A 27,634-nucleotide genomic window follows, 5' to 3' on the forward strand; every position below is an offset into this window, starting at 1 on the left:
GCATAGAACCTACTTAAAAAAGAGATATATTTTTTTTAAGTTTATTTATTTATTTTGTGTGTGTGTGTGTGAGAGAGAGAGAGAGAGAGAGAGAGAGAGAGAGAGAGAGAGAGAGAATGTGGGTGGGGGAGGAACAGAGAGAGAGGAAGGGAGAGGGACTGAGAGAGAAAGAGAACCCCAAGCAGGCTCTGTGCTGCCAGCCCAGAGCCTGACATAGGGCTTGATCTCACAAACCATGAGATCATGACCTGAGCCAAAAATCAAGAGTTGGATGCTTAACTGACTTAGCCACCCAGGCACTCCCAAAGACAGATTTTCAAAAGCAGCAAGAGAGAAACAAAAATTTACCTACAACAAAAACCCTAAAAGGCTATCAGCTCAGTTTTCAGCAGAAACTTTGTAAGCCAAAAGGGAGTGACATGATATATTCAAAGTAAGATGGAAAAAACTTACAACCAAGAATACTCTACCTGGCAAGGTTATCATTCAGAGTTGGAGGAGAGATAAAGAATTCCCCCTCCCTCTACCACCACCAAGATGATTTTATTAGCACAGAACTAACCTTACAAGAAATGCTAAAGGAAATTCTTCAAGTGGAAAAGAAATGGCCATTAGATGTTAGAAAATTATGAATAAAGATATAAAATATGACAGCATATACATAAAACATGGAGGAAAGAGCGAAACAAATTTTTTTTAAGAATGTGTTTGAACTCAAATGACCATCAACTTAAAAAGAGTGCTATTACTTAGGATGTTATATATGAACCCCATGGTACCACAAACCCCAAAACTATAATAGACATGAAAAAAGAAAGAGAAAGCCAAACATGATGCTACAGAAACTCATCAATCACAAAGAAAGACAGCAAGAGAAAGAATTACAGAGAAGAACTACAAAAACAACCAGAGAAAAAAATGGCAATAAGTATATACCTACCAATAATCAGTTTAAAAAAAATTTTTTTTAACATTTATTTACTTTTGAGACAGAGAGAGACAGAGGATGAACGGGGGAGGGGCAGAGAGAAAGAGGGAGACACAGAATCTGAAACAGGCTCCAGGCTCTGAGCTGTCAGCACAGAGCCTGACGCGGGGCTCGAACTCACGAGCCGTGAGATCATGACCTGAGCCGAAGTCTGACACTTAACTGACTGAGCCACCCAGGCGCCCCTACCAATAATCAGTTTAAACGTAAATAGCCTAAATACTGTAATCAAAAGACATAGGGTGGCAGAATGGATAAAAAAACAAATGGTGTCTACAAGAGACTCACCTCAGACCCCAAAACACATATAGACTGAAAGTAAAAGGATAGAAAAAATATTCCATGCAAATGGAAGTGGGGGGAAAAAGTCCAGGGTAGCAATACTTCTATCAGACAAAATAGACTTTAAAATGAAGACTGTTGGGGCGCCTGGGTGGCGCAGTCGGTTAAGCGTCCGACTTCAGCCAGGTCACGATCTCGCGGTCCATGAGTTCGAGCCCCGCGTCGGGCTCTGGGCTGATGGCTCGGAGCCTGGAGCCTGTTTCCGATTCTGTGTCTCCCTCTCTCTCTGCCCCTCCCCCGTTCACGCTCTGTCTCTCTCTGTCCCAAAAATAAATAAACGTTGAAAAAAAAAATTTTTTTTAAATGAAGACTGTAACAAGAGTCAAAGAAGGCCATTACATACTGATAAAGGGCTTAATCCAATAAGAGGATATGTTGTAAATATCCACACAACCAACATAGGAGCGCCTAAATAAAGCAAATATCAATGGGTAGATCATCCAGGCACTGGCTTTGAACAACACATTAGACCAGATGGACTTAACAGATATACACAGAACATTCCATCTAAAAATAACAGTATACACATTCTTTTTAAGTGTGCATGAAACATTCTGCAGAGCAGATCACATGTTAGGCCACAAAAACAAAAGTCTCAATAAATTTCAGAAGATTGAAATCCATACCATGCATGTTTTTCAACCACAACAGTATGCAACTAGAAATCAATCATTAAAAAACAAACACACAAACACATGGAGGCTAAAGAACACACTGCTAAACAACCAATGGGTCAACAAAGAAATCAAAGAGAAAAATTTTAAATACACAGAGAAAAATGAAAATACAATAGTCCAAAACCTTTGGGACACAGCAAAAACAGTTCTAGGAGGAAAATATAGAGCAATACAAGCCCATCTCAAAAAACAAAAACAAAACAAAAAGAGAAAAAAGGAGAAAGAAAGCAAGCTCAAAAAAAAATCTAACCTTATGCTTAAAAGAACTAGAAAAAGAGAAACAAAGCTCAAGGTGAGTAGAAGGAAGGAATTAGAAGGAAGGTGAGTAGAAGGAAGGAAGAACAAAGACCAGAGCAAAAACAAATGATACAGAGACTAAGAAAAAAATAGAAAAAAAAAAAATCAATAAAACTAAGAGCTGGTTCTTTGAAAAGATAAACAAAATTGATAAACCCTGAGGCAGACTCATCAAGAAAAAAAAAGAGAAAGGACCCAAATAAAATCAGAAGCAAAAGAGGAAAAATAAGACCACAGAAATACAGAAGGATTATAAGAAAACACTACAAAAAATTATATAGCGAAAATTATTGGACAAGCTAAAGGAAATGGATAAATTCCTAGAAACGTACAATCTCCTAAAACCAAATCAGGAAGAAAGAACATGTGAACATACCAACTACTAGTAATGAAATTGAATTGGTAATCAAAAATGACCAAAAAATAAAAGTTCAAGACCTGATGGATTCACAGGTGAATTCTACTAAACATTTAAAGAAGAGTTAATACCTATTCTCAATCTATTCTAAACAGAAAAAGGGAAGCTTCCAAATATATTCTGCTAGGCCAGCATTACCCTCATACCAAAACCAGACACACACACGCACACACACCCACACACAAACTCCTACAAGCCAATATCTCAATATCTCTGATGAATATAGATCCAAAAATTCTCAACAAAGTATTAGCAAACTACATTCCACAATACATTAAAAGGGACCACTCACCACAATCTAGTGGGATTTATTCCAAGAATGCAAGGATGATTCATTATTTATAAATCAATCAACATGATAAACCATATCAACAAAACTAAGGATAAAAATCATATGATCTCAATAGATGCAGTAAAAGCATCTGACAAAATTCAACATCCATTCATGATGAAAACTCTCAACGAAGTGGGTTTAGAGGGAACACACCTCAACATAATACAGGCCATATATGAAAACCCACAGCCATCATCATACTCAGTGGTAAAGAACTGAGAGATCTTCCTCTACAATCAGGAACAAAACAAAGATGTCCACTCACCATTGTTATTCAACTAGAAGTCCTAACCATAGCAATCAGACTAGAAAGAGAAATAAGAGGCAATCATATCGATAAGGAAGAAGTGAAACTGTCACTATTTACAGATGACTTGACATAACATATAGAAAACCATAAAGGCTCCATCAAAAAACTATTAAAACTAATAAATTTAGGGGCGCCTGTGTGGCTCAGTTGGTTGGACAACCAACTTTGGCTCAGGTCATGATCTTGCACTTTGTGAGTTCGAGCCCTGTGTCAGGCTCTGTGCTGACAGCTCAGAGCCTGAAGCCTGCTTCAGATTCTGTGTCTCCCCCTCTCTCTACCTCCCCTGCTCACACTCTGTGTCTCTCTGTCTCTCAATAATAAATGTTAAAAAAAAAACTAACAAATTCAGTAAATTTGCAGTATACAAAATATACCAAAATCTGCTACAATTTTTTTTTATACACTAATAACAAACTAGCAGAAAGAGATTTTAAGTGAACAATCCCATTTAAAATTGCGCCAAAAAGACTAAAATATCTAGGAATACACTTAACCAAGGAGGTGAAAGACCTGTACTCTGAAAACTATAAGGCACTGATGAAAGAAATTACAGATGACAGAAATAAATGGAAAGATATTCCATGTTCATGGAATGGAAGAATGTATATTGTTAAAATGTCCATGCTACCCAAAGCAATCTAAAGATTCAGTACAATCTGTCTCAAAGTACCAAAAGCATTTTTTCACAGAACTTGCACAATCCTAAAATTTGTATGAAACAACAAAAGACCCTGAGTAGCCAAAGCAACCTTGAAAAAGAACAAAAGTGGAGGTATCACAGTTCCAAATTTCAAGATATACTACAAAGCTATAATAATTAAAACAGCATGGTACTGGCACAAAAACAGACACATAGATCAATGGGACCAAATAGAGAGCCTGGAAATAAACCCACCATTATATGGTCAATTAATCTATGACAAATTAGGCAAGATTAGGCAATAGGGAAAAGAGAGTATCTTCAACAAATGGTTCTGAGAAAACTGGACCTCTCTAACACCATTCAGAAAAATAAACTCAAAATGGATTAAAGACCTATATGTGAAACTTGAAACCATAAAAATTCTATAAGAGAACATAGGCAGTGATTTCTCTGACATTGGCTGTAACAATATTGTTCTAGACATATCTCCTAAGACAAAGGAAACAAAACCAAGAATAAAACTATTGGGCTACATCAAAATAAAAAGCTTTAGTGCAGCAAAGGAAACCAACAATATAACAAGGCAACTTACTACACGGGAGGAGATATTTGCAAATGACTATCTAATAAGGGGTTAATATCCAAAATATATAAGGTATTTATACAACTCAACACCCAAAAAGCAAACAATCTGATTTAAAAATGGGCAGAATATCTGAATAGGCAGTTTTCCAAAGACATACAGATGGCCAACAGACACATAAAGAAAGCTAATCACTAATCATCAGGAAAATGCAAATCAAAACCACAATAAGATACCACTTTCCATCTGTCAGAATGACTAAAATTAAAAAGGTAAGAAATAACAAAAGTGTTGGCAAGGATGTAGAGAAAATGTCATGCACTATGGTGGGAATGTAAATTGGGATAGCCACTGTGGAAAGCAGTGTGGAAGTTCCTCAAAAAATTTATAACAGAAATAACATATAATCCAATAACTCCACTACTAGGTATTTACCCAATAAAACCAAAACACTAATTCAAAAAGATACATGCATCCTTATGTTCACTGCAACATTATTTACAATAGCCAAGATATGGAAGCAACCTAAGTGTCCATCAATAGAGAAGTGGATAAAGAAGTGGTACACACACACACATTAGAATATTACACCACCAAATAAAAGATGAGGTCATTTGCAACAACATGGATGAAGCTAGAGGGTATTTTGCTAAGTGAACTAAGTCAGACCAAGAGAAAGACAAATATCATATGATTTCACTCATGGGGCACCTAAAACACAAAACAAATGAATAAACAAAAAGTAGAATCAGACTTATAAATACAGAGAATTAATGGTTGCCAGAGGGAAGGATGGGCAAAATGGGTGAAGGGGTGTAGGAGATATGGACTTACACTTATAAAATGAGTAAGTCATAGGAATAAATGGCACAGCATAGGGAATATTGTCAATGGTATTGTAATAGGGATGTATGGTGACAGACTGTAGCTATGTGATAACCACACCATAATGCATAGAGAAGTTGACTATGTTGTGCATCTGATACTAATGTAACATTGTGTCAATTATACTTAAATTTAAAAAAAATGGTACAAAGATGTGGTATATACATACAATGGAATATTATTCAGCCATAAAAAGAAATGAATGAAATTCTGATATATGCTGTAACACACATGAAATTTGAAAATTTAATGCCCATAAGAGACTCTTAAAAACTGAGAACAAACTGAGGGTTGATGGGGGGTGGGAGGGAGAGGAGGGTGGGTGATGGGTATTGAGGAGGGCACCTTTTGGGATGAGCACTGGGTGTTGTATGGAAACCAATTTGACAATAAATTTCATATATTGAAAAAAAAAAAAAAGAAAGAAAATGTAATGCCCAGTGAAATAAGCCAGATACAAAAGGACAAACATTGCACGACTCTACTTATATAAGATATCTAGAATAGGCAATATCATAGAACTAGAAAATAGGCTAGAGGTTACCAGGGACTGAGGGAAACGAGGTATGGAGTATCATTATTTAATGAGCACAGAGTTTGATTGGGGTAATAACAAAGTTTTGGAAATAGGCAGTAGTAATAATGTAACAATGTAAAACACTGTGAACATAATTAATGCCACTGAATTGTATAGTTAAAAATGGTTGAAATGGCAATTTTTATGTTATATATGTTTTACCAAATACAAAACGTACCAAGGCCAACAATTTTTTTAAATGTAATTTGATCAAGTCCTCTCATCCTTAAAATCCTTCTGTTTTCCTGACTGCATGCAAGATAATTTCTATACTCTTTGGTTCAACAGATCTCTTTACCCAGTCCACATGCATCCCTCAAGTCTCATAGCTCACCCACCTCTGTGTACGTCCTCTGCTTTATTGTGCCAACCACATCTCCTGATTAAAAGAGTGTTATTTCATATTTCGTGCCCTGTGCTTCTGAACAGTTCTTCCTTCTACGTAAAATACCTCCTTTACTCCTGCATAGAATGGCTCACTTCCATTCTTCATTTACAACTTAGCTTAAGTCAACCTCTGCAGGAAGCTGTCCTTCCCTACTGATCCCAATCTCATTTAAATGCCCAATTGTCTTTGTTGCCAAAGAACCCATGGTGTATGTTATGACAGTTATCATGTGTAATAGTTATCTGTACCTTTCTAATTTGTACACGTTTCTTTTGTCTAATCTGTATTTCTTCCTCCCAGTCTACTGGGTGTCACATAGTAGGTACTCAAGAAATTGTAACGACTACATTCCAGGGAGTCTTCATCCATGACCATTTTAGAGAACCAGCTCTCCATTCAAAACCAAGAGTGCTGCAAAAATGGTAAACATTCTCATACATTCTTTGTTTAAAAATACCCAATATTCTGAGGCTCCACCAACAAAATCAACTTCATATCTACCAAATGGCTTTCACACCCTGAGTCTCTGGGAAAAATGCTACACAATTAGTATTTTGTAAAACCTGTAAAGTACTTTGACATCCATCATTTCATCAGAGGAATGGAATATGGTGGAATGAAAGAAGGATTGGGGCAGAATGGAGAAGCTCTAAGGTAGATAATGAGCAAATCAGTGGGGTGTATACTCTCTTTCGACTCTCTTCCTCTTCACCTTCTTCAAGTAGGAATTATGTCAGGTCGAATTCCAGGACTTACCTGCTGCCACTGGTTGCTGATATTTATTTCTTTGTTGAAAGAAGATAGGTAAAAGGGTACTGAGAAAGCTTTTCCACCTCTTTTTTTTGTCATGATTCCTGACATGGAAGAAAGGAGGTCTTGGGTCACCTACCCATACATGTTGGGAAATGGACAGCATAATTATCCTCATGTGCTAGAAATAAGCTACCCTATCCAGTTGCAGAGAGACAGGAAACAGTGTAATGAAGAAACTACCACACTAACAATCAGGAATTCTAACTAGTTGTGTAATGTTAGGCAAGTCACCTGATATCTTTGACTCCTGACTTCTTCAGTTTCTAAAATGTGGGCAATTGGCTAATCTTTAGTGTTGTCTTCTGCCAAAAGATCACTATCTGTCAGTATTTTGCATGTTTCTGTTATTTCGCCTACCAATGACCCCATTTCCTCATTCATTCCCCAAACCACTGTAAGGTCTCATCCATGCCCCATATGTGACATAAAACTGTGTTACCTCTAGTGCTCACTGCTCTACTTCAACAGCCACAATCTTATTTGGATCCTAAGAAAGAACAATGTTGCTTATGATTCTGAAGAAAAAGAAAGAACGTAAAACTTATAATCAATCACTTCTAGCTTGAGCTGAGTGGGGACTACAAACTGATCAGCAAACAATGCCAGACAGTTACTTGGTCAATTGCAGTTATTTTTTTATGACTATTCACATTACTGGGAGAGTATAAGAGAATACAGACAACCTGTAGAATACTTTCAAGTCAATTAGAGGGGGGCTGGAAAGTGCACTGGTACTTACATTTGAATTACACTGATTCTGCTGTCTTGGGAATTTTAGCTAAATTATAAAGTATATTGGGAAGAACAGGCTTAAAAAGAAGTAGAATGTTTCATTATGTTCTCATCTTGTCACCCTACTCAAAATTTTTCCCTTCTTTCATGAAAAACTGTCATCAACTATCATATTTATGTAAAGTACCAGCCTAAAATGGAGTACTCTAGATTGCAATATTTACCTTGCCTTATCAATTTCACCATACAAACCCTAGCTTTGGGGAGTTCATTAAAGAATATTTGGGGGCTGTGAGCTGTATTAATGCGACAAAAGAAACAAGGAGATAGCAAGTATCCCCAACATTGGCTTTATTATCTGTTTGGCTTAATAAACATGGAAAACAAGAGTTTTACATGATTTAACTGACCACAGATAGCCAAGGGCTGATTATTATATAAATGATGAGTAAGGCAAGAAGCAATGTGGTAATTATTATTTTAAGTGCATGCAGGAAGATGTTCTCTTCACAGTTAAGCAATTCAAATAGGAAGGTAAGTATCTTGATATGACCATAAATGTTCAACAAATTAACCTTATGTTCCTATATCTTTCAAATTCCAGCTGACTCCCCCTAGATATCTACTACATTTCAGAATTCGACAGAAAAGTTCCAGATCAGACAGTGACAGAGGAAGCAACTGGGTGGAGAAATAATTGTCCCCATCCGTATGTCACCATGTAACTGAAAATCATCAGTGATTTGCAAAGTAATCATTTTCTTTTTTCCTTAGAATCAAAGATTTCATAAGTTCACTTACTGGGATGGGTCTGAATCACTTCCTTTTCGTTTTCTTGGGAGCTCTGTCACATGTGGGCTGAGGGATCCGATAGCTGTTGGTTTTGTCCATGGGCTCACATAACTGGAAACCACGGGAGCAATGCACTCGTTCTTTTCTATCAGCATTCTATCTATGACAGATAAAGCACAATAGGACATCTATCTTTAACATTAACTTCCACTTTATACATATCCCCATCACGTTTTAAATGGCTTTACTATCTTGTTATTTTAAAGATATCACCTAAATAACATAACATAGAATTAAAGACAAATTACATACACTCAAATATTAGAAATGTATTTGTTAGTCCATATTTTAAAGCTTATTTTCCCCATTTAATTGTAAAAGAATTGTAGAAAGTATAGAAAACATAGAAAAGTAGAAAGGAAGGGGGAAAATCAAATGTCACCATTCTGCTATTGTTAGAATCTATGTTTGTTTTCACTGTCACAAATATATATTATGGTACCAAAAACTTTTTATCTACTGGTTATTTTATTTGCATAGTATCCCAGAAATGAGTTAACAAGGTCAAGGGACATGAATATCTTTAACCCTAAGTTGCTAAATATGACAATAAAATCCTTTTTGTATAAAATGTGGCTTATCAGATGTTTAATAAAATATAAAAATCAAAATCACAGAAATAAAAATAACCTATAGTCCAAAAGTGGGCCTCCCTGAATAACTATAATTCCCTTACTAAAATATAACAAGTTTATATTTCTATCTATAAGTTACAACATAGACTGAAAATGTGTAAGTAGTATTAACAAGGAGAATGCAATAACTCTACAATAGTGGCAGATTTTTAATACATCTCTAGCAGTAACCAATAGATCAAGCATTCAAAAACAATGATATTGAAAATTTAATCCACACAATAGGCAAGTTTGGTGTAATAGACACATATAGACCACTATCCCTAGGAGATTCAAACCCATTGTTTGTTTTGGGTACACATGGAGCATTTATCAAAATTAACAATATACTGGACAAAAAGCAAGTAAGTCTCAACAATTTCAAAAGACTATCATACATCAAACATTTAGTGACTTGGTGTAATTATGCTAGACACCAGTAACAAAAAGATAACTAGACAATCCCTGTATCTTTAAAAATTAAGAAATATACCAATAACACCTTCAGATAAGGAAGAATTCAAATATAAAATTATAAAATGTAACTAAATAATAATAATAATAATAATAATAATAATAATAATAATAATAAAATATTATACATCAAAATACGTGGAGATAGTGAAAGCATTACTTAGACGGAAATTTTAACCTTTATTTTAAGAAATTAGAAAACGAGGGGCGCCTGGGTGGCGCAGTCGGTTAAGCGTCCGACTTCAGCCAGGTCACGATCTCGCGGTCCGGGAGTTCGAGCCCCGCGTCAGGCTCTGGGCTGATGGCTCAGAGCCTGGAGCCTGTTTCCGATTCTGTGTCTCCCTCTCTCTCTGCTCCTCCCCCGTTCATGATCTGTCTCTCTCTGTCGCAAAAATAAATAAACGTTGAAAAAAAAAATTAAAAAAAAAAAAAAGAAATTAGAAAACGATATGTAAAATCCAAAGAACTAAAAGAAATACAGTGCAAACAATTGCACATCAAAAAGCTACACATGGATTCTTCTAAAAGACTGTAACTCTAATAACTCTATGGCAAGATTTTTCAAGAAAGAAAGAGGACGTAAGTAAATATAAGTGAACATGGGTCATAATTTTAGATGGTCTGGAGATTTAAAAGACAGTAAAAATCTCCTGAACATTCTTTTCTTTGAAGTTTATTTTGAGAAAGAGAAAGGGCATGCCCACACACACAGGGGAGGAGCACAGATACGGGGAGAGCAAGAGAATCCCAAACAGGCCCTGCACTGTCAGCGTGCAACCCAACACAGGACACGATCCCACAAACTATGAGAACGTGACCTGCGCCGAAATCAAAAGTCAGTCACGTAACCAACTGAGCCACCCAGATGCCCCTCATGAACAACATTCTAAATATTTGGAATTTTAGATAGAATGAAAAAATTCCTAGAGAATTTTAACCAACAAAAACTGAAGCTAAAAAAAACAAAGACCTGAATATCACTATATCTTTCTTACACAACTATTCCAATATACAGAAAAAGAAGGAATATATTGGCCCCCAACTCTTTTTTAGTGAGGATTTCATAATTGTAAAATTAAAAACCTGACAATGTGAGTACAATAAGAGAAAATTACAGGGTATCTCATTTATGAACAAATATAAAAAATCTTAATAAAATGTTAGCAAGATTCAGATAGTATAGAAAGAATCACCCAGGATGACCAAGATAGTTTTATTCCAGGAATGCAAAACTGGTTTAATATTAATAAATCAATGAATATGATTAACCAGAACAACAGATTAATGGGAAAATGTGATTATCTCAATAGATATAGAAATATTAATGAAGAAATACTGAAAGCGTGTTCTTTAGAATCAGAAACAAGAACACCTTTCACTACTACTCCTTTTCAACACAATAGTAGAAGACTTGCCAGTGGAGTAGGGAAAGAAAAAGAAATATGAGGTTTAACAATTGGGAAGGAAGACAAATGTTTTTTGCTATTACTGATAAATCATATGACTGAGTATATAGAAAACAGAAAATAATCAACAGATAAATGATTAAAATTAGAAAGTGTAGGGGTGCCTGGGTGGCTCAGTCTGCTGAGCATCTGACTTTGGCTCAGGTCATGATCTCCCCATTCGTGAGTTCAAGTGCTGCGTCGGGCTCTGTGCTGACAGCTCAGAGCCTGGAGCCTGCTTCTAATTCTGTCTCCTGGTCTCTCTGCCCCTCCCTTGCTCCTGCTCTCTTGCTCTCTCTCTCTCTCAAATAAACATAAAATAAAAAAAAGAAAGTGTAACAAGTTGGCTATATATAAGATCAATATATAAAAATCAACTGCCTTTCTATTCACCAGTAATAAAAATATTATTTACAATAAGATACTTAAAAGACACAATTTACAATAACCTCAAAAAATATACGGCACCTAAAGAAGAAATCTAATAAAAGTGTGTAAGATCTTTGGGGTGACTGGGTGGCTCAGTCAGTTCAAAATAAACAAACATTTTTAAAAAGTGTCTAAGATCTGTATAAGGAAAATATAAAAATTTATTTAAAACAGTAAAAAACATCCATGTAAATGGGAAGATATGCCATTGGATTGGAGTCCTCAATATCACAAAGTTGTCAATTTTCCTAAAATAGATGTGTAATTGAATTCCTCTCAAAAGACTTTTCTGGTAGAATTTCACAAACAATATAAAATGTATATGGAAGTGCAATGGGTCATGAATAGACAAGGGAAGGTGGAAGGACTTGCTGTATCAAATATCAGGACATTAATAAAGCTATAGTAATTAAAGTATAGACAAACCAAAGGAAAAGTAGAGAGGGCCCAGACACGTATAAATGGACATCTGCTAAATGTCTGAGGTGGCATTTCAGGTCAATGTGGGGAAAACAGCTTTTTAGTAATTGGTCCTAGGCCAAGTGGTTTTCTCTATGGAAAAGAATAAAACTGGACCCCCTACCTTACACCAAATATAAAACCCAATTCTAGCTGGAGTAAAGACCTAAATATAAAAGGTAAAAATGTAACAGAAAAGACTCTAAAGGAGAGACAGTATTTTATTGGTGGGGAAAGAACTTTCCAAAACATAAAAAGAAACACCAATAAAGACTGATCAATTCAATCTTCTTAAAATTAAGTTAATGTTGATCAAAAGATAACTATAAAGAAAATGAAACCACAAGCCATATAAACAACAAACGGTTAATATCTAGACTGTATAAAGAATGCCTTTGCATCAACAAGAAAAAGCAACAACACAGTAGAAAACTGGATAAAAGACTAACGAGCACTTCATAAAAGAATTCCAATTGTCAGTACACAAATGGAAAGATAACTCAATCTCATTAGCAATTAGGAAGAGCCAGAGTAAACAATGGTGATCTACCCATCCCATGGCTACAATGGAAAAGTTTGAGGACACCAGATGTAGGTGATGATGTGGAGCAATGAAAGGTTGATGCTTTGCTAAGTGGGGATGTAAATCGCTACAACCACTTTGGAAGCCACTTTTGTTATTACCTAATAAATTGAATACTGCATATAACATATGATTCAGCATTCCAGATCTAGGTACATAGTGAAACTCCATGCATATGAGGAGACACGTACAAGCACTGCTTGTAGCTGAATAACAAAAATAAAAACCTGAGAAAACTGGAAGCTAAATTTCCATTGACAGAAATATAAACTGTTTAGCTACTAAATGAAATATTAACAGCAGTAACAATGAATGAAGTACTGATATCAACATGGATGAATCTCAAACTAGTAATGCTGGGCCAAAAAAAGTGACAGATAAAAAACCTACAGCATGTTTTTTTTTTTTTAAAAAAATATATAAAGTTTAAAAATAGGTAAAACTAATTTTTTTTTTTTTTTTTTGCAATACCTACAGAGGTTGCCACACTATATAGAAAAGCAAAGGAACACTTAACACAAAATTCAGAATTCTCTTTGGGAGAAGAGAAGGTGCATCTGGATTCAATTACTGAAGGACACACAGGGGCATCTAAGGAATTTGTGTTCTATTTCTTAACCTGGGTATGAGTTCACAGATTTTTTTTTTTAATTTCTTAAACTACATATATAATTTTTACAAACATCTATAGGTTATAGTATATCTCACAATAAAGAAGTGGGGAGGGGCGCCTGGGTGGCGCAGTCGGTTAAGCGTCCGACTTCAGCCAGGTCACGATCTCGCGTTCCGGGAGTTCGAGCCCCGCGTCAGGCTCTGAGCTAATGGCTCAGAGCCTGGAGCCTGTTTCTGATTCTGTGTCTCCCTCTCTCTCTGCCCCTCCCCCGTTCATGCTCTGTCTCTCTCTGTCCCAAAAATAAATAAACGTTGAAAAACAAAAAAAAAACAAAAAACAAAAAAAAGAAGTGGGGAGAAGGGCAACCTGGGTGGCTCAGTCGGTTGAGTGTCTGACTTCAGCTCAGGTCATGATCTCACGGTCATGTGAATTCGAGCCCCACATCAGGCTTGCTGCTGTCGGCCTGTCAGCATAGAGCCCACTTGGAACCTTCTGTCCCCCTCTCTCTGCCCCTTCCCCCACTTGCGCTCTCTCAAAAATAAATAAACATTAAAAACAAAAAAACAAACAAAAAAAGAAGTGGGGAGAATAATTTTATCAATGATTGTTGGCCACTTGGGAATTAAGTTTCTGATTTTTGGTCTGGCAAGACTTCTAGGCTTGGACTCTCTTAATGGGAACGATTCAGGATCACCAGATACACATGAGATTAATTATGATTTCAGCTCCCAGACTTCAATCTGATGGACTTTGAATGGCAGAACACCATCTGTCTCCACAGAAAATGTGGTGAGTTTCTTACAATAAGTGACAAATCAAGGGGAAAAATTCACCAACTATGAACCATGGTTTATACCAGACCCTTCCACCCACTTCCAGCCTCCAACACACTCAAGCAAGCACACGGTTTCCCTCACATAAGTTCAAAACAAAAATAAAGATATTTTTGCCTCTCATTCTAGGAAACATGATCTTCATATTTCAATCCTACTGCCTTACTAACTTTTAAAATAAGAAATGGACCATCTTTAGACTGGCAGAATAATATTCTTCTTTTCACAAAATCAAAATCTAAAGCACCGAGGGTCTTTAGTTGTATGTTCCCTAACGAGTGGGAGAGTACTGCCCCCTAATTAGCTATGTCCCATCAAATTTGGCTATGTCAGTAGAAATGAATTCAAAACAGAGGGCTTTCTGTAAACAAAAGGAAAATATGGGTTAGTGGGACTCATTAGTTCTGGATGAAAAGATCACATAGATTTTTGTTAAAAGGTGACTCACAATTTAAAGAGTAAAGATTTCATTTTTAACCTCCCAGTTTACTTTCAGCCTCTCATTTAGAAGATGAGACCATGTATTGAGGAATTGAAAGTTAATTCTGCTTTTGTTGAACCCATTTTGAAGGCGCATCCTTCAATATTTTGATATTGTCTTTCCTCACCAAATTGTCACCTCTCAATGGCGAAGATAATATATGTTATTTTTTTCAAGAAAAATAACATTTATACATTTCTATAATACTATTTTCCTATTAAAAATTTTTTTTGCATATAGTTGACAATGTGACATTAGTTATAGGTGCACAACATAATAATTTAAAATCTCTATATGTCATGCTATGCTCACCACGTCACTACCATCTGTCACCATACAATGCTATTACAATACCATTGACTATATCCCCTATGTTGTACTTTTTATTTCTGTGACTTATTCATTCCATAACTGGAAGCCTGTACTCCCTACTCCTCTTCACCCATTTTGCCCATCCCCCCAACTGCCTCCTCTCTGGCACAGCCATCAGTTTGTTCACTGTATTTATAGGTTTATTTTTGTTTATTCATTTATTTTGTTTTTTAGGTCTGCATGAGTGAAATTGTAGGGTATATATCTTTCTCAATCTATTTCACTTAGCATAATACCCTCTAGGTCCATCCATATTGTCACAAATGGGAAGATCTCATCCTTTTTTATGGTTGAGTAATATTGTGTGTGTGTGTGTGTGTGTGTGTGTGTGTGTGTGTGTGTGTGTGTGTGTATTCACCACATCTTCCTTACCCATTCATCTATCAGTGGACACTTAGGTTGCTTCCATGTCTCGGCTATTGTAAATAATATTGCAGTAAACATAGGGGTGCATATATCTCTTTGATCAGTGTTTTCATTTTCTTTGGGTAAGGACCCAGTACTGGAATTATTGTATCAGATGATATTTCTGTTTTTAATTTTTTCAGGAACCTCCATACTGTTTTCCACAGTGATTGTACCAATGTTCCCACCAACACTGCATGAGGGTTCCTTTTTCTTCACATCCTCACTAACGCTTGTTATTTTTTGTCTTTTGATTTAGCCATTCCAACAGGTGTGAGGTGATATCTCACTGTGGTTTTGATTTGCACTTCCCTGATGATTAATGATGCTGAGCACCTTTTCACCTGTCTGTCGGCCACCTGTATATCTTTGGAAAAATGTCTACTCATGTACTGTAAGAGTGCTAACAATACTGACTCCATCTTTGGCCCTCCATCTTGTTCATGTTTGCTCAAGGGCCTCTCTTGGGGCTATGTGTTCCGGGCCACTTGGATATTAATATACATACCTTAGACATGCCTGCCACGACTTGGATGGTGGGAAGGCTTGTTTCAGCCTCTCATTAATCTGTTAGAGATAACATAGACTTCCTTCTTTCCTGATGTACAGGTGGTGCCACAAGATCTAACTAAAAGGTAGCTGTCAGTTAAGTGCATGAAAGCCTTCTGAGGTGTGTGTGAGCCCTTTCATCTCACTACAGTGCCCTCCCACATATCCCCTCACTCTATAAAATCTGTGGACTAAGGTCTGGACTTTGTGGAGAATAGCTATGTGGACTGCATGGATCATCCTCCTCCCAATTCCCCCTATGTCAGTTAAGTTACCCTGAATAAGACTGTGTAAACTGTATGGTGTTGCCTGCTTCATTTTCCAGTTTCAAAGTCCTTCTCAGTTTGGGGGATACGTTACTGTCCCTCCCCCACTTTCTAATAGGTCCTCTGCCAATGTTTTAACTGGATTGTTGGTGTTTTTGATGTTGAGTTGGGTAATACGTGTTATTTAACACTCAAAATAATTCAGAATTTAGGGGTACCTGGGTGGCTCGGTCGGTTAAGCGTCTGACTCTTGGTTTTGGCTCAGATCATGATCTCACGGGTCGTGAGATCCCTGCTCAGGCTCTGTGCTGACAGCATGGAGCCTGTTGAGATTCTCTCTCTCCCTCTCTCTTTCTCAAAATAAATAAGTAAACTTAAAAATGTGACATTAGCATTTTATCTCACTCTGTCCTACATGCATCTCCCTGGTGATGGTCATCAATCTAACAATATTTTTAATGTTTATCATTTAGTATCAGTTCCTCAAAGATGAAATAAATTGGGGGAAATGGGCAGCTGTTTGGGAATCATAAGTAGGGGAGAGCAAGCAGCCATTTGGTTCAGGCTCATAGTTATAAAGGGATCAAATTTAGAATGTGATATTGTGCTTGAAAGAAAATATACATACACACAGGCACACACATTCACAGAATGCAATGGCAGGGTGGAAAAATTATATTTTTCATACAACTTAAAAACTTTTGTCCCACTACCTATTTTCAGTGCAGTAGTGTGCTATCTTAAAATTTACATAAAATTTAAATTATCCTATGAATAACTTTGTGTTAAAAACAATTTATGCAATATAAACATTTGCTTCTTAATTTCTGAGAATCCATGCCTCCAAAACTGTTTTAGTCTGGTCTATCCACTACAAATTGTTTATTCAGGGCAGGGGAGGGGAGGGAGAAACAAGTCATTTAACACATCTGAGACTATTTCTTTAAAATGAAAGTAGGTAGGGGTGCCTGGGTGGCTCAGTCAGTTGAGCGTCCAATTTTGGCTCAGGTCAGGATCTCACAGCCCGTGATTTTGAGCCCCACATCAGGCTCTGTGCTGACAGCTCGGAGCCTAGAGCCTACTTCGGATTCTGTGTCTCCCTCTCTCTCTGCCCCTCCCCTGCTTGTGTACTGTCTCTCTCTCAAAAATAATAAATAAGCATTAAAAATTTTTTTAAAATAAAATAAAACAGGGGCGCCTGGGTGGCGCAGTCAGTTAAGCGTCCAACTTCAGCCAGGTCACGATCTCGCGGTCCCTGAGTTCGAGCCCCGCGTCAGGCTCTGGGCTGATGGCTCAGAGCCTGGAGCCTGTTTCCAATTCTGTGTCTCCCTCTCTCTCTGCCCCTCCCCTGTTCATGCTCTGTCTCTCTCTGTCCCAAAAATAAATAAACGTTGAAAAAAATAAATAAAATAAAATAAAATAAAATAAAATAAAATAAAATAAAATAAAATAAAACAGAAGTAATTTCCTGCAAATTTCATTTGTTTGTTTGGGTGAATCAAACAATGTATTTGAAATCTGTTTGAAACGAATAGTGATGCTAAGTAACTAGTCCAGCAAAAAACAGTCCATAGTAATGAGCCATAGTAATGCATAAGGTGTCCATCAAGAAAAGGCACTGATTTCAATGCCTCTTAATTTTTAATTAAAAAACGTTTTAAAAAATTAAAAATAATTTTTAAAAATGTTACTTTTAATTTTGAAATAATTTCATAACCATAAAAATAATGCAAAGAACCCCCATACACCCTTTAATCAGATTTCCCAAATGACAATATCTTACTTAACCCCAAGACCAGGAATACTCAAATTTTGCTAATCGCCCTGCTAATATCCTTTTGCTGGTTCAGGATTGAATCCTGGGTCACGTGGTACATTTGGTGTCTTCAGTTTCCTTTAATATTTTTTTAAGTTTATTTATTTTGAGAGAGAAAGTGCGAGCATGAGCAAGGGAAGGGCAGAGAGAGAATCCCAAGCAGGCTCCACACTATCAGCACAGAGCCCAACATGGGGCTGGACTGCACAAACCTCAAGATCATGACCCAAGCTGAAACCATGAGTTCGATGCCTAACCAACTGAGCCACCCAGGCACCCCTTCAGTTTCCTTTAAATTTTAACATTTCCTTAGGCTTCTTCTGTCCCTGAGGTTTTTGAAAGTTACTGGCCAGTTACGTAAAATGTCACCCAGTTTGTCTAATACTCCCTTGTGACTAAATTCAGGTTATGCACTTTTGCCAAGGATGCCACAAAAGTGATGCTGTGTCCTTCTCGGTGCTAAACGCCTGCACTTTTCAATGTTATTGCTTATGGTACTTTTTATTGTTTCAATAAGATTCTGCTCTTCGGGATTCCAAAAGGTGTTCAGCTCATAGAATCCACAAAAGAGGCAAAAGAAAGATTTATGGGATCCACAGTAAGCTCCAGGACTGGAAAGTTTTGAGGACCGTATCATCTCATATCCCCAAATCCTAGGACAGTGCCTGACACATAATAATAGGGTTTGTTGAAGGAATGAACTGTGTTTCATTTCATTACCCCTAGACATTCAAAAGAGAATCTGAAAGAGATGTGAAATCAGAACTAACAGATTCACCTTCCTGGACTGCCGGAAATGATAAAATTCCCACAGTAAGGAATATCAGTTCCCCACGGTACTTTTCACAAATGAGCAGGCCTCCTTCCTCCATACCACTACTTCATTCTGTTTTATTTCTGACAGAGGGAAAAATACACTTGATTGTCTATTGGAATATAGGTACTGTGTAATATGGGATTTGGCAGTCTGAAGTCTCTTTCTAGAACAAGAAGTAATTATTTTATAGGTTTGTGATAACACATCATAATGAAAATCAAAAACTGTTTATCACGGACTTATACTGAAAGATGCTTAGTCACTACTGGATAAAGTACTACTTGGCACTATTAAGAATAATACCATCAGGGCACCTGGGTGGCTCAGTCGGTTGGGCGTCTGACTTCGGCTCAGGTCATGATCTCATGGCTCATGAGTTTGAGCCCTGCATCGGGCTCTGTGCTGATAGCTCAGAGCCTGGAGCCTGCTTCGGATTCTGTGTCTCCCTCTCTCTCTGCCCCTCCCCTGCTCACACTCTGTCTCTCCCTCTCTCTCTCAAAAATAAACATTAAAGTTTTTTAAAGAATAATACCATCTGTAGACAGTACTATACACAAATCATGAAAAAGCTTTTGTTGAATGACATATCAGATAAAGGGTTAGTATCCAAAATCTATAACTTATTTAACTCAATGCCAAAAAACAAATAATCCAAGGAGAAATAGGCAAAAGACATGAATACTTTTCCAAAGAAGACATCCAGATGTGTCTAAATTAAAACCACAATGAGATACCACCTCACACCAGTCAGAATGGCTAAAATTAACAACTCAGGCAACAACAGATGTTGGCGAGGATGTGAAAAAAGAGCATCTCTTTTGCACTGCTGGTGGGAATGCAAGCTAGTGTAGCCACTCTGGAAAACAATATGGAGGCTCCTCAAAAAGTCAAAAACAGAACTACCCTATGACCCAGCAATTGTACTACTAGGTATTTATCCAAGGGATACAGGTATGCTGTTTCGAAGGGGCACATGCACCCCCATGTTTATAGCAGTGCTATCAACAATGGCCAAAGTATGGAAAGGGCCAAAGTAAAGTCCATCAACAGATGAATGGATAAAGAAGATGTGGCATATAGGGGCGCCTGGGAGGCCCAGTCGGTGTCGGACTTCAGCTCAGGTCATGATCCTGTGGTTGGTGAGTTTAAGCCCCACATTGGGCTCTATGCTGACAGCTCAGAGCCTGGAGCCTGCTTCAGATTCTGTGTCTCCCTCTCTCTCTCTGCCCCTCCCCCGCTCACACTCTATCTCTCAAGAATAAACATTAAAACAATTAAAAATTAAAAAATAAAATAAAATAAATGTGGTATACACACACACACACGCGCGCACACACACACACACACGCAATGGAGTATTGCTCAGCAATCAAAAAGAATGAAATCTTGCCATTTGCAACAATGTGGATGGAACTAGAGGGTATTATGCTAAGCTTTAAGATACAAAACATGAACATAAAGGAAGGGAAGCAAAAATAATATAAAAAAAGGGAGGGGAACAAAACATAAGAGACTCTTAAATACAAACAGAGGGTTGCTGTAGGGCTTGTGGGTGGGGGGATGGGCTAAATGGGTAAGGGGCATTAAAAAAGACACTTGTTGGGATGAGCACTGGATATTATACATAGGGGATGAATCACTGGACTCTATTCCTAAAATCATTGTTGTACTATATGCTAACTAACTTGGATGCAAATTAAAAATAAATTTAAAAAACAAATAAAAAACAAAGCTTTTGCTCAACAGAGATTAAAAATGTTCTATTAATGGGTCTCCCCTGGGGCTCATTTGGTTAAGTGTCCAACACTTGATTTTGGCTCAGGTCATGATCTGTTAGTAGATCGAGCCCTATGTCAGGCTCTACACTGACAGAGTGGAGCCTGCTTGGGATTCTCTCTCTCCCTCTCTGCCCCTCCCCCACTCATGCTCGCTCTCTCTCAAAATAGACAAACATTTAAAAAATATTCTATTATTTCATACTCTTTATTAAGAGCTTAATGTAGGTGGGGGATATATTTTAAAAGGTTAAGATTTAGTACTTCCTGTCAAGAAGCTTATGATCCTAAATACGTTTGTGCAAATGGGGGTGTATAGACATAAACCAAACACAGAATGAAGTTAGATCTAGATGCAGGTACAAGTTTATGCTGCAAGAACACAGAGGGAAGAGCACCTAATTCTGTTTGGGGGAAGGGAATAATGCTTAAAAGCATGTTTTCAGGCTAAGAGAACATTATGAACAGGTGGCAATTCAGTAAAATCCTATGCCGTCATTAACGACGTTTCGTTATTCAATCAATGAATACCGATCAGAGTCAAGTTTTAGAAAATGCACCTCCTGGTACAAGTCTGATGGATAAAATTGGGCTTTTTCAAAATAAATTTTACCTTCTCACATATGAAACAAAATGCACACTAAATTGCCCTATCTGACCAGAAACCAGATCCCTAGATCATCATTCACCATGCAGAATGCAGATTGCCTAGAAAATTCAAAATAAGGATGAGGCTTAGATTCACTGAGATTTCATGAAAGTCCCTCAAGATTTATTTATCTATGAATTCTGACCACGCCTAGAGGAGGCAGGAAAGAGTCTCTCAGTGACCTTTCCTGTGTTGTCAATCCCAACAGTCAGCCAAACCCTGAGGAAGAGCGGGTATTTAGCCACATTAGTCTCTGAAGCCGGCCAACTATCTTGCTCAAAATAAAGGGTGGATATTAAGGTACAGGGGCTTAAATGTGTCATTTTCCAAATTTCCACCTGTCCTCTCAGACAGAATGTGCCGACAGACCCTTCACACTGTAACTGTTTTTGAACTCAATTTCAGACACCAACACATACCCTACTACTATAGAAAAATTGCACTCATTATCGTTTTCCCGTGATTTCAGCCTCCGTGACCTTGGGAGAAGAGAATTTGAATTTTGATTTAAAAGCAGGATTTTTACCTGGGTCTACCTACAAGGAGAAAAATGAAGGAAACCATATGGATGCCCAGACAAGGTCTTCTGATAGAGATATTTTGCATCCACTAATAAATTGGCATCCTGCTTTTCTATGCCAAAAAAACTGACATTTAATGTCTCTTCCTATGGTAATAGGGTTGTACTGGTGGCATCTCCACTATTCCTTTCTGTTTGATGAAAAGTGCAACATCTTTGGCGAATGGGTGTGGCTTGGGTGAAGGAAGACCAAGAAGCAATTCTAAGTTATATTTCAGGAAAGTTTATTTTCTCGTGGCTCCGTCCAGTTACTGCATTTGAAACAAAGCTTTACTTGGCATTTGCCCCTGTGAAAAATAATAACGGGAAACCTCACTAAAATGGAGTCACTAACATGGATTAAAATCCACTAAAAGTCACAAAACATGGATTAACAGTCACTAAAATGGAGATTGAGCTGGGATGCTCTGACGCCCTGGCACTCCTCAACTGCAGACCCAATAGGAAGAGACGGGCCTTGCACCTGGATGCTACTTTTCTATCCTCCCCCAACAAGCCAGTCAATGAGACACAGTCACAGTCCAGCCAATGAGAAGCCACTCCACTGCCAGCTTCAGTTCACTCCAATGGACTTTTGTTTACAACAGCCTTCACGACTTCCCTCTTTCCTCTAGAAAAGTGCATTCCTCTCCTTTATTCTTGAGAGTTGCCTACGGTTTTCCGGCAGCCTGCTTGTCCCAGCTTGTAATTCTCCTTTATTCCTGAGAGTAAACCCATCTTTTGCTAATAAAATAACTGGCAGTTTTATTTTTAAGGTTAACACTCCAGGGCACCTGGGTGGCTCAGTGGTCAAGCTTCCAACTTCGGCTCAGGTCATAATCTCACGGTTGGTGAGTTTGAGCCGAGCATCTGCTGTCAGCACAGAGCCAGCTTTGGATCCTTGGTCCTTGTCTCTCTCTCGGCCCCTCCCCCTCCCAAAAATAAATAATTAAACTTAAAAAAAAAAAGTTAACATTCCATTATTCAATCTAAAGTGAGAGGGCTTCGAATTTTTAACGTGACCTAAGAAACAGGTTGAAAACGTTAACTCTTATTCAGTCGCCACATTGCCCTGCTGCCTGGGTATCTGGCCCCTTTGCACAGACATTTTTTTCAATCCTTGTAGCTTTTCCATAGAAATTTCTTACATCTATCATCATTTGTAAGGTTGGAGAGTCATAGCTTCAGCTATCTGACAGGTTTCCCAAAGTGAAGGCTTTGATACTGTCACATAGATAATCTCAAAAGCTAGCTGCTCCCCCATCACTTCCCTTTCCCTCTGCCCAGCCCGCACTTCCTTACATAACACAGCAAGGAGAGTGCTCCTTCTTGAATGGATGCACACAATATATTGGGGCAATTTGAGGAAGAAATAAGCGGATATAATTTTTCCTTTAAAATCTATTTGGATGGGGGGGGTATACAGACTAATGTTTGTGTCTCCCCCCCAACATTCATATGTTAAAATCTAATCCCCAAAGTGATCCTGTTTAGAGGTGGGGCCTTTGGGAGGTATTTAAGTTATGAGGGTGGAGCCCTCATGAATGGAATTACTGCCCTTATCAAGAGGCCAGAGAGCTAGCTCATTCTCTCTGCAGTTGGCAGGTTGCAAACAGAAAAGCATCCTCTCCAGAACCTAACCGTGCTGAAACCCTCAGACTTCCAGTCTACAGAATTATAAGAAATAAGCTTCTGTTGATAAAAAATAAAATAAAATAAAAATGATGTTTATGAGGTTTATGAACATGAAAAATGCTTGCACAATGTTTATTTTAAAAAGCAGGATGAAAGGCACAGAGGCTATGTAAAACAAGATACAAAGAAAATGTATATTCAGGGGAGAAAAAAGCCTGGAAAGAGACACAGTGAAATGTTTTCAGGTGTTTTGTCTAAACGGCCAATCAAAGGATTTTTTTTCCTCTCTACTTTTGTATATCGTTCCAAATACAGAAAATATACAATATACTTATTGTTATAAGACATACAACTGAGAAAGAAAAGGGCATATACATGGACTATTGGGGAATAACAAGTACATTAGTACGACCTGACATCATGTGAAACATTAGGAAATCAAGCTGGAAAAGTAGATTGCACTAGTTCATGGAGGACCCTGGATGTCCCACTGACAGAATCAGAGCTTTATTTCCAGGTAGCAGGGAGCTAACGAAGTTACCTAGGACTGCATCTCAGCCCATTTCTTGGGCCAGTCCTCACAAGGCAGCAGGTACATCTGTACCATTCACCTTACTAGGAATTAGTCTTCCTGTTAAAAAGCTACAACTTTCACTCTAATGCATTCTACCTTTGCCCAACCTGAATGGCTGGCTTCTTACCTGGGTTCCTATTTATTTGTGTAATGAGGCTTGTGCTCGGAGCCGTACTCTGAACCCTTTCCAGCTGGGCTGGGAAAATAAGGCTTTGATGCCAAGCACAGACAGAGAAAGCCAAAACCCTTTCATACGGAGCATAGCAGGATTCCACCTGTGGATCAACCACCACGTATCTCAGACATGCTGTTGTAAAATCACAGAAGGATCAATCTCTCCTATGTAATGAGGAAATTTTATTCTTTTGGCCATGACTTCAAAAGTAGCAAGAATATCTAAAAGGTAAGTCCTAAGGATGGTTCTTAAGATGACATTGTGTTAGGGGAGGATGGCTCAGATACGGTGAGAAAGAAACCCAGGTAGAAGACCCTGGGGCAAAGTCTAACTACCTCAGACTTCATAAATGAAAATGTAGTTAGCCTTATTTTCTCTGTTAAGTTTTACTTTAAGACTCTGGTAATTTCTTTGAGTTCCAACTAGTACAGGGGAAACCACATACTCCTAGATTCCACGGATGCAGAGCTTTTGCTGGCATGTGATTTTGTCCATGATTACACAATAGCTGCAGAACCAAAGCAGAGGAAATAGACAATTTTATTTGCCCAAGGCCAGTCCCTTGCCAGGGAAGTATGCAGAAAGTCAGAGGACAAATGAGTAAGTGATGTCCACATCACAGTAAAATGGTCCATCACGGAGTACAGCCTGGGTAGGAAAGCAAAAGACAACCCAGAAGAAGCTGAAAAGAATAGGCAGGTGGTTGGAACGTTTGCATAAGTGGGAGAGGGTCAAAATAGGAGACTATAGCCAGCAGGGAGAAGTTCAGACTTCGGGATTCAAGGCTCTACATAAAAGGTGCCCACAGGGGTGCCGTAGTGAAGACAGAGTATGTGGGAAGAGAGAAGAAAGACCAAAGTTACCCAGGATGGCATTAGGGAATGGACAGGAGAGGAAAATGTCTAAGAATATACAGAGGTAACACCCTGAAGAGAAACAGATGATTAAAATGAGGACAGAAGGGGCGCCTGGGTGGCTCAGTCGGTTGGGCATCCGACTTCGGCTCAGGTCATGATCTCACTGCTCGTGGGTTCGAGCCCCACGTCGGGCTCTGTGCTGACAGCTCAGAGTTTGGAGCCTGCTTTGGATTCTGTGTCTCCCGCTCTCTCTGCCCCTCCTCTGCTCACGCTCTGTCTCTCTGTGTCTCAAAAATAAAAACATATAAAAAATTAAAATGAGGACAGAAAAGGGTGAAATAAGCCGAAAACCTACATGAAAATAATTGACAGTGGGGAATAATTTCTTAAGATGGTAATGAGGCTCAGATAATTCCAACCTCACTTCCTGGTTCCAAAATACACAAGAGAATGGGTAGCTTCCACAATTCCCTTATGATCAGTACCTTCAAATTTGGGCTGATCACATTACAAATAACCAGGGAATTACTGAAGTGAAAAAAGAGATACTTTCCCCTATCAAAACTGATTAATCCTGATAAATTGTTATACTGGCAAAGGAGCCTTGGAGAAGAAGAGGTAAGAATAGAGACACTGTCGTAGTTTCATAGACTTCTGGTGGGAATGACAATGGATATAACCTTTCTAAAAGGCCATTTCCATCCTTTGATCCAGAAATCCTATGTCTTTGAGTTTATCCTAAAATTATTAAAGATGCACATAAGGGCTTTTGTGCATAGATATTTGTTAAAATATTACAACAGTGTAAACCTGAAAACAACCTAAAGGTATCAACAAAGCATCAACTAAAAAACTAAATGTAATCATGGGATGGACTTCTTTGCAGCCTTTAAATAGTGTTTTCAAATGATTTATGAAATGGTAAATACTATATACAATATTAAATTTCACATGTTTTGTGTTCTTTATTGCTTTAAAATATAGTATATGAATAGGAGATTTGGGGTCCAGTAAAGCCAACAGATCAGGAAGTGATGCCAACAAAATGGCAGAACTCTCACAGTTCCCAAGAGGAGGGGCAGGCACACCATTGGGGGCAGTGGCACATGGGGAAGCACCAGGGTCAGGTGGCAGAGGGAGAGAGGGTGTCTGTGGGCAAGAGCCTTTATTGTGTTATTTTGTGGAGGAGAACAGGTGGACAGGTTAAACAGCCTTAGGATTGGCTAGTTTGAGAAATTTCAGCAGGCCATGGACAAAGGGAGTGTCTCTAGTTGTCTGTTAGCTGGCCCAGGAGCAGTCAGGATGCCTGGATAGTAGTCCAGAGTGTGAGATCCGAAAGAAAGGAGGTCGTTGGGATGGAGCCTCTGGATAGGTTGGTCTGAATTGGAAAAGTGCACACATAGGCAAATTGTTTACTATCTCCAGAAATAGATTAATCCTGGGAGAAGCAGGCTCCATACTCAAAGCATCTGAATACAGAAAATTAAAAATATGGTAAACATTTATATTTTCCTTAATTTAAAACTTGAAAGTAAAAGTTTTTTTAATTTTCTGTGACTAACACGTTACTTTTTAATTCAGGAAAAAAAAAAAAAACATACCACAAAAGTTCTGTGTTATTCACGAGCCTTGGGCATTTCCTTGAAAGGATAAATTTATACAAAAGTAAAGAGTCATGTGTGCAACCCTTATATTGTTTTTTAAACCCAAAGAACAAATACGAACTGCTGATACTGTGAACTTAATGTTGCTTAAGATACGAGAACATACTGAGCCACTTTCACAGAACGTTTAATGTCTTCCTAAAGAGAAGGGACAGAGAGTTTCTAATCAACTGCACAGGATTCCAGACTGACTCTTGTCCTAAACTGTATGTGAAAGATCTGTTGGCAAAGTATTCAAGAGAGTTAAGAGAAAAGTTTCCACAGGAGTCACCTGCCTATAGAGAATCTGTTTATGGATGAGGGGGAGGGGTAAGTGTATGGATTTCAGAAAGTGACAGCCACATGACTTCAATCACCTCTACATGCCACACTGGATAACTGATTGAAAGCATTAGCGAGGTGCCATGTTTAATGCTTTCTAACAACTGTGACATTACAGTCCACAAAGGGCTGTTTTTTGTGGTGAGGAACAGCCCCTACTCTGCCAAAGGCACTTGCTTTTTCACAGGGAGGAAGTGGATCCTGACAACCTTTACTGATTGCTGAGCACTCTTCTCCTAAAAGCAGAACTTCCTGACTACGGACTTCATAAAATATCCACCAAGGATCCTAACTCAAGTTGAAGTCCCTGTTGCAGTAACATTGTTCCACATACAACATGAGTAGCCCACCACCTCCGCCGACCGTGGGACAGGGAACAGTGACACGGCACTGGGCACAGCAAGCACACGTTTGTCCAAGCCCCCTCGAC

General features: G+C 38.2%; 1 protein-coding gene and 1 long non-coding RNA gene across 7 annotated transcripts in view; one reads left to right on the forward strand and one right to left on the reverse strand.

Annotated features, from left to right (window-relative positions):
* Nucleotides 1–27,634, reverse strand: part of BMAL2 (basic helix-loop-helix ARNT like 2) — a 123,315-nt gene that overhangs the window by 71,873 nt on the left and 23,808 nt on the right. For 3 of the 6 annotated variants that reach the window (XM_086713782.1, XM_086713780.1, XM_086713779.1), the window contains exon 2: nucleotides 8,789–8,935. In XM_086713782.1, coding sequence (XP_086569908.1) covers nucleotides 8,789–8,935 — 147 coding nt within the window. Of the gene's footprint in view, nucleotides 1–7,198; nucleotides 7,297–8,788; nucleotides 8,940–27,634 lie in introns of those variants that run through there. The other 3 variants (XM_086713781.1, XM_086713784.1, XM_086713783.1) reach the window with 2 other exon arrangements.
* LOC147579253 (uncharacterized) lies at nucleotides 6,453–8,803 on the forward strand. The gene is made up of 2 exons (XR_015253707.1): nucleotides 6,453–6,864; nucleotides 8,592–8,803. It is a non-coding gene; the product is annotated as an uncharacterized LOC147579253 (long non-coding RNA).

Source organism: Puma concolor, chromosome B4 (genome assembly GCF_028749965.1).
Source record: "Puma concolor isolate L17-30 chromosome B4, mPumCon1.1.hap2, whole genome shotgun sequence".
In the NCBI taxonomy this organism is placed as follows: Eukaryota; Metazoa; Chordata; class Mammalia; order Carnivora; family Felidae; genus Puma; species Puma concolor.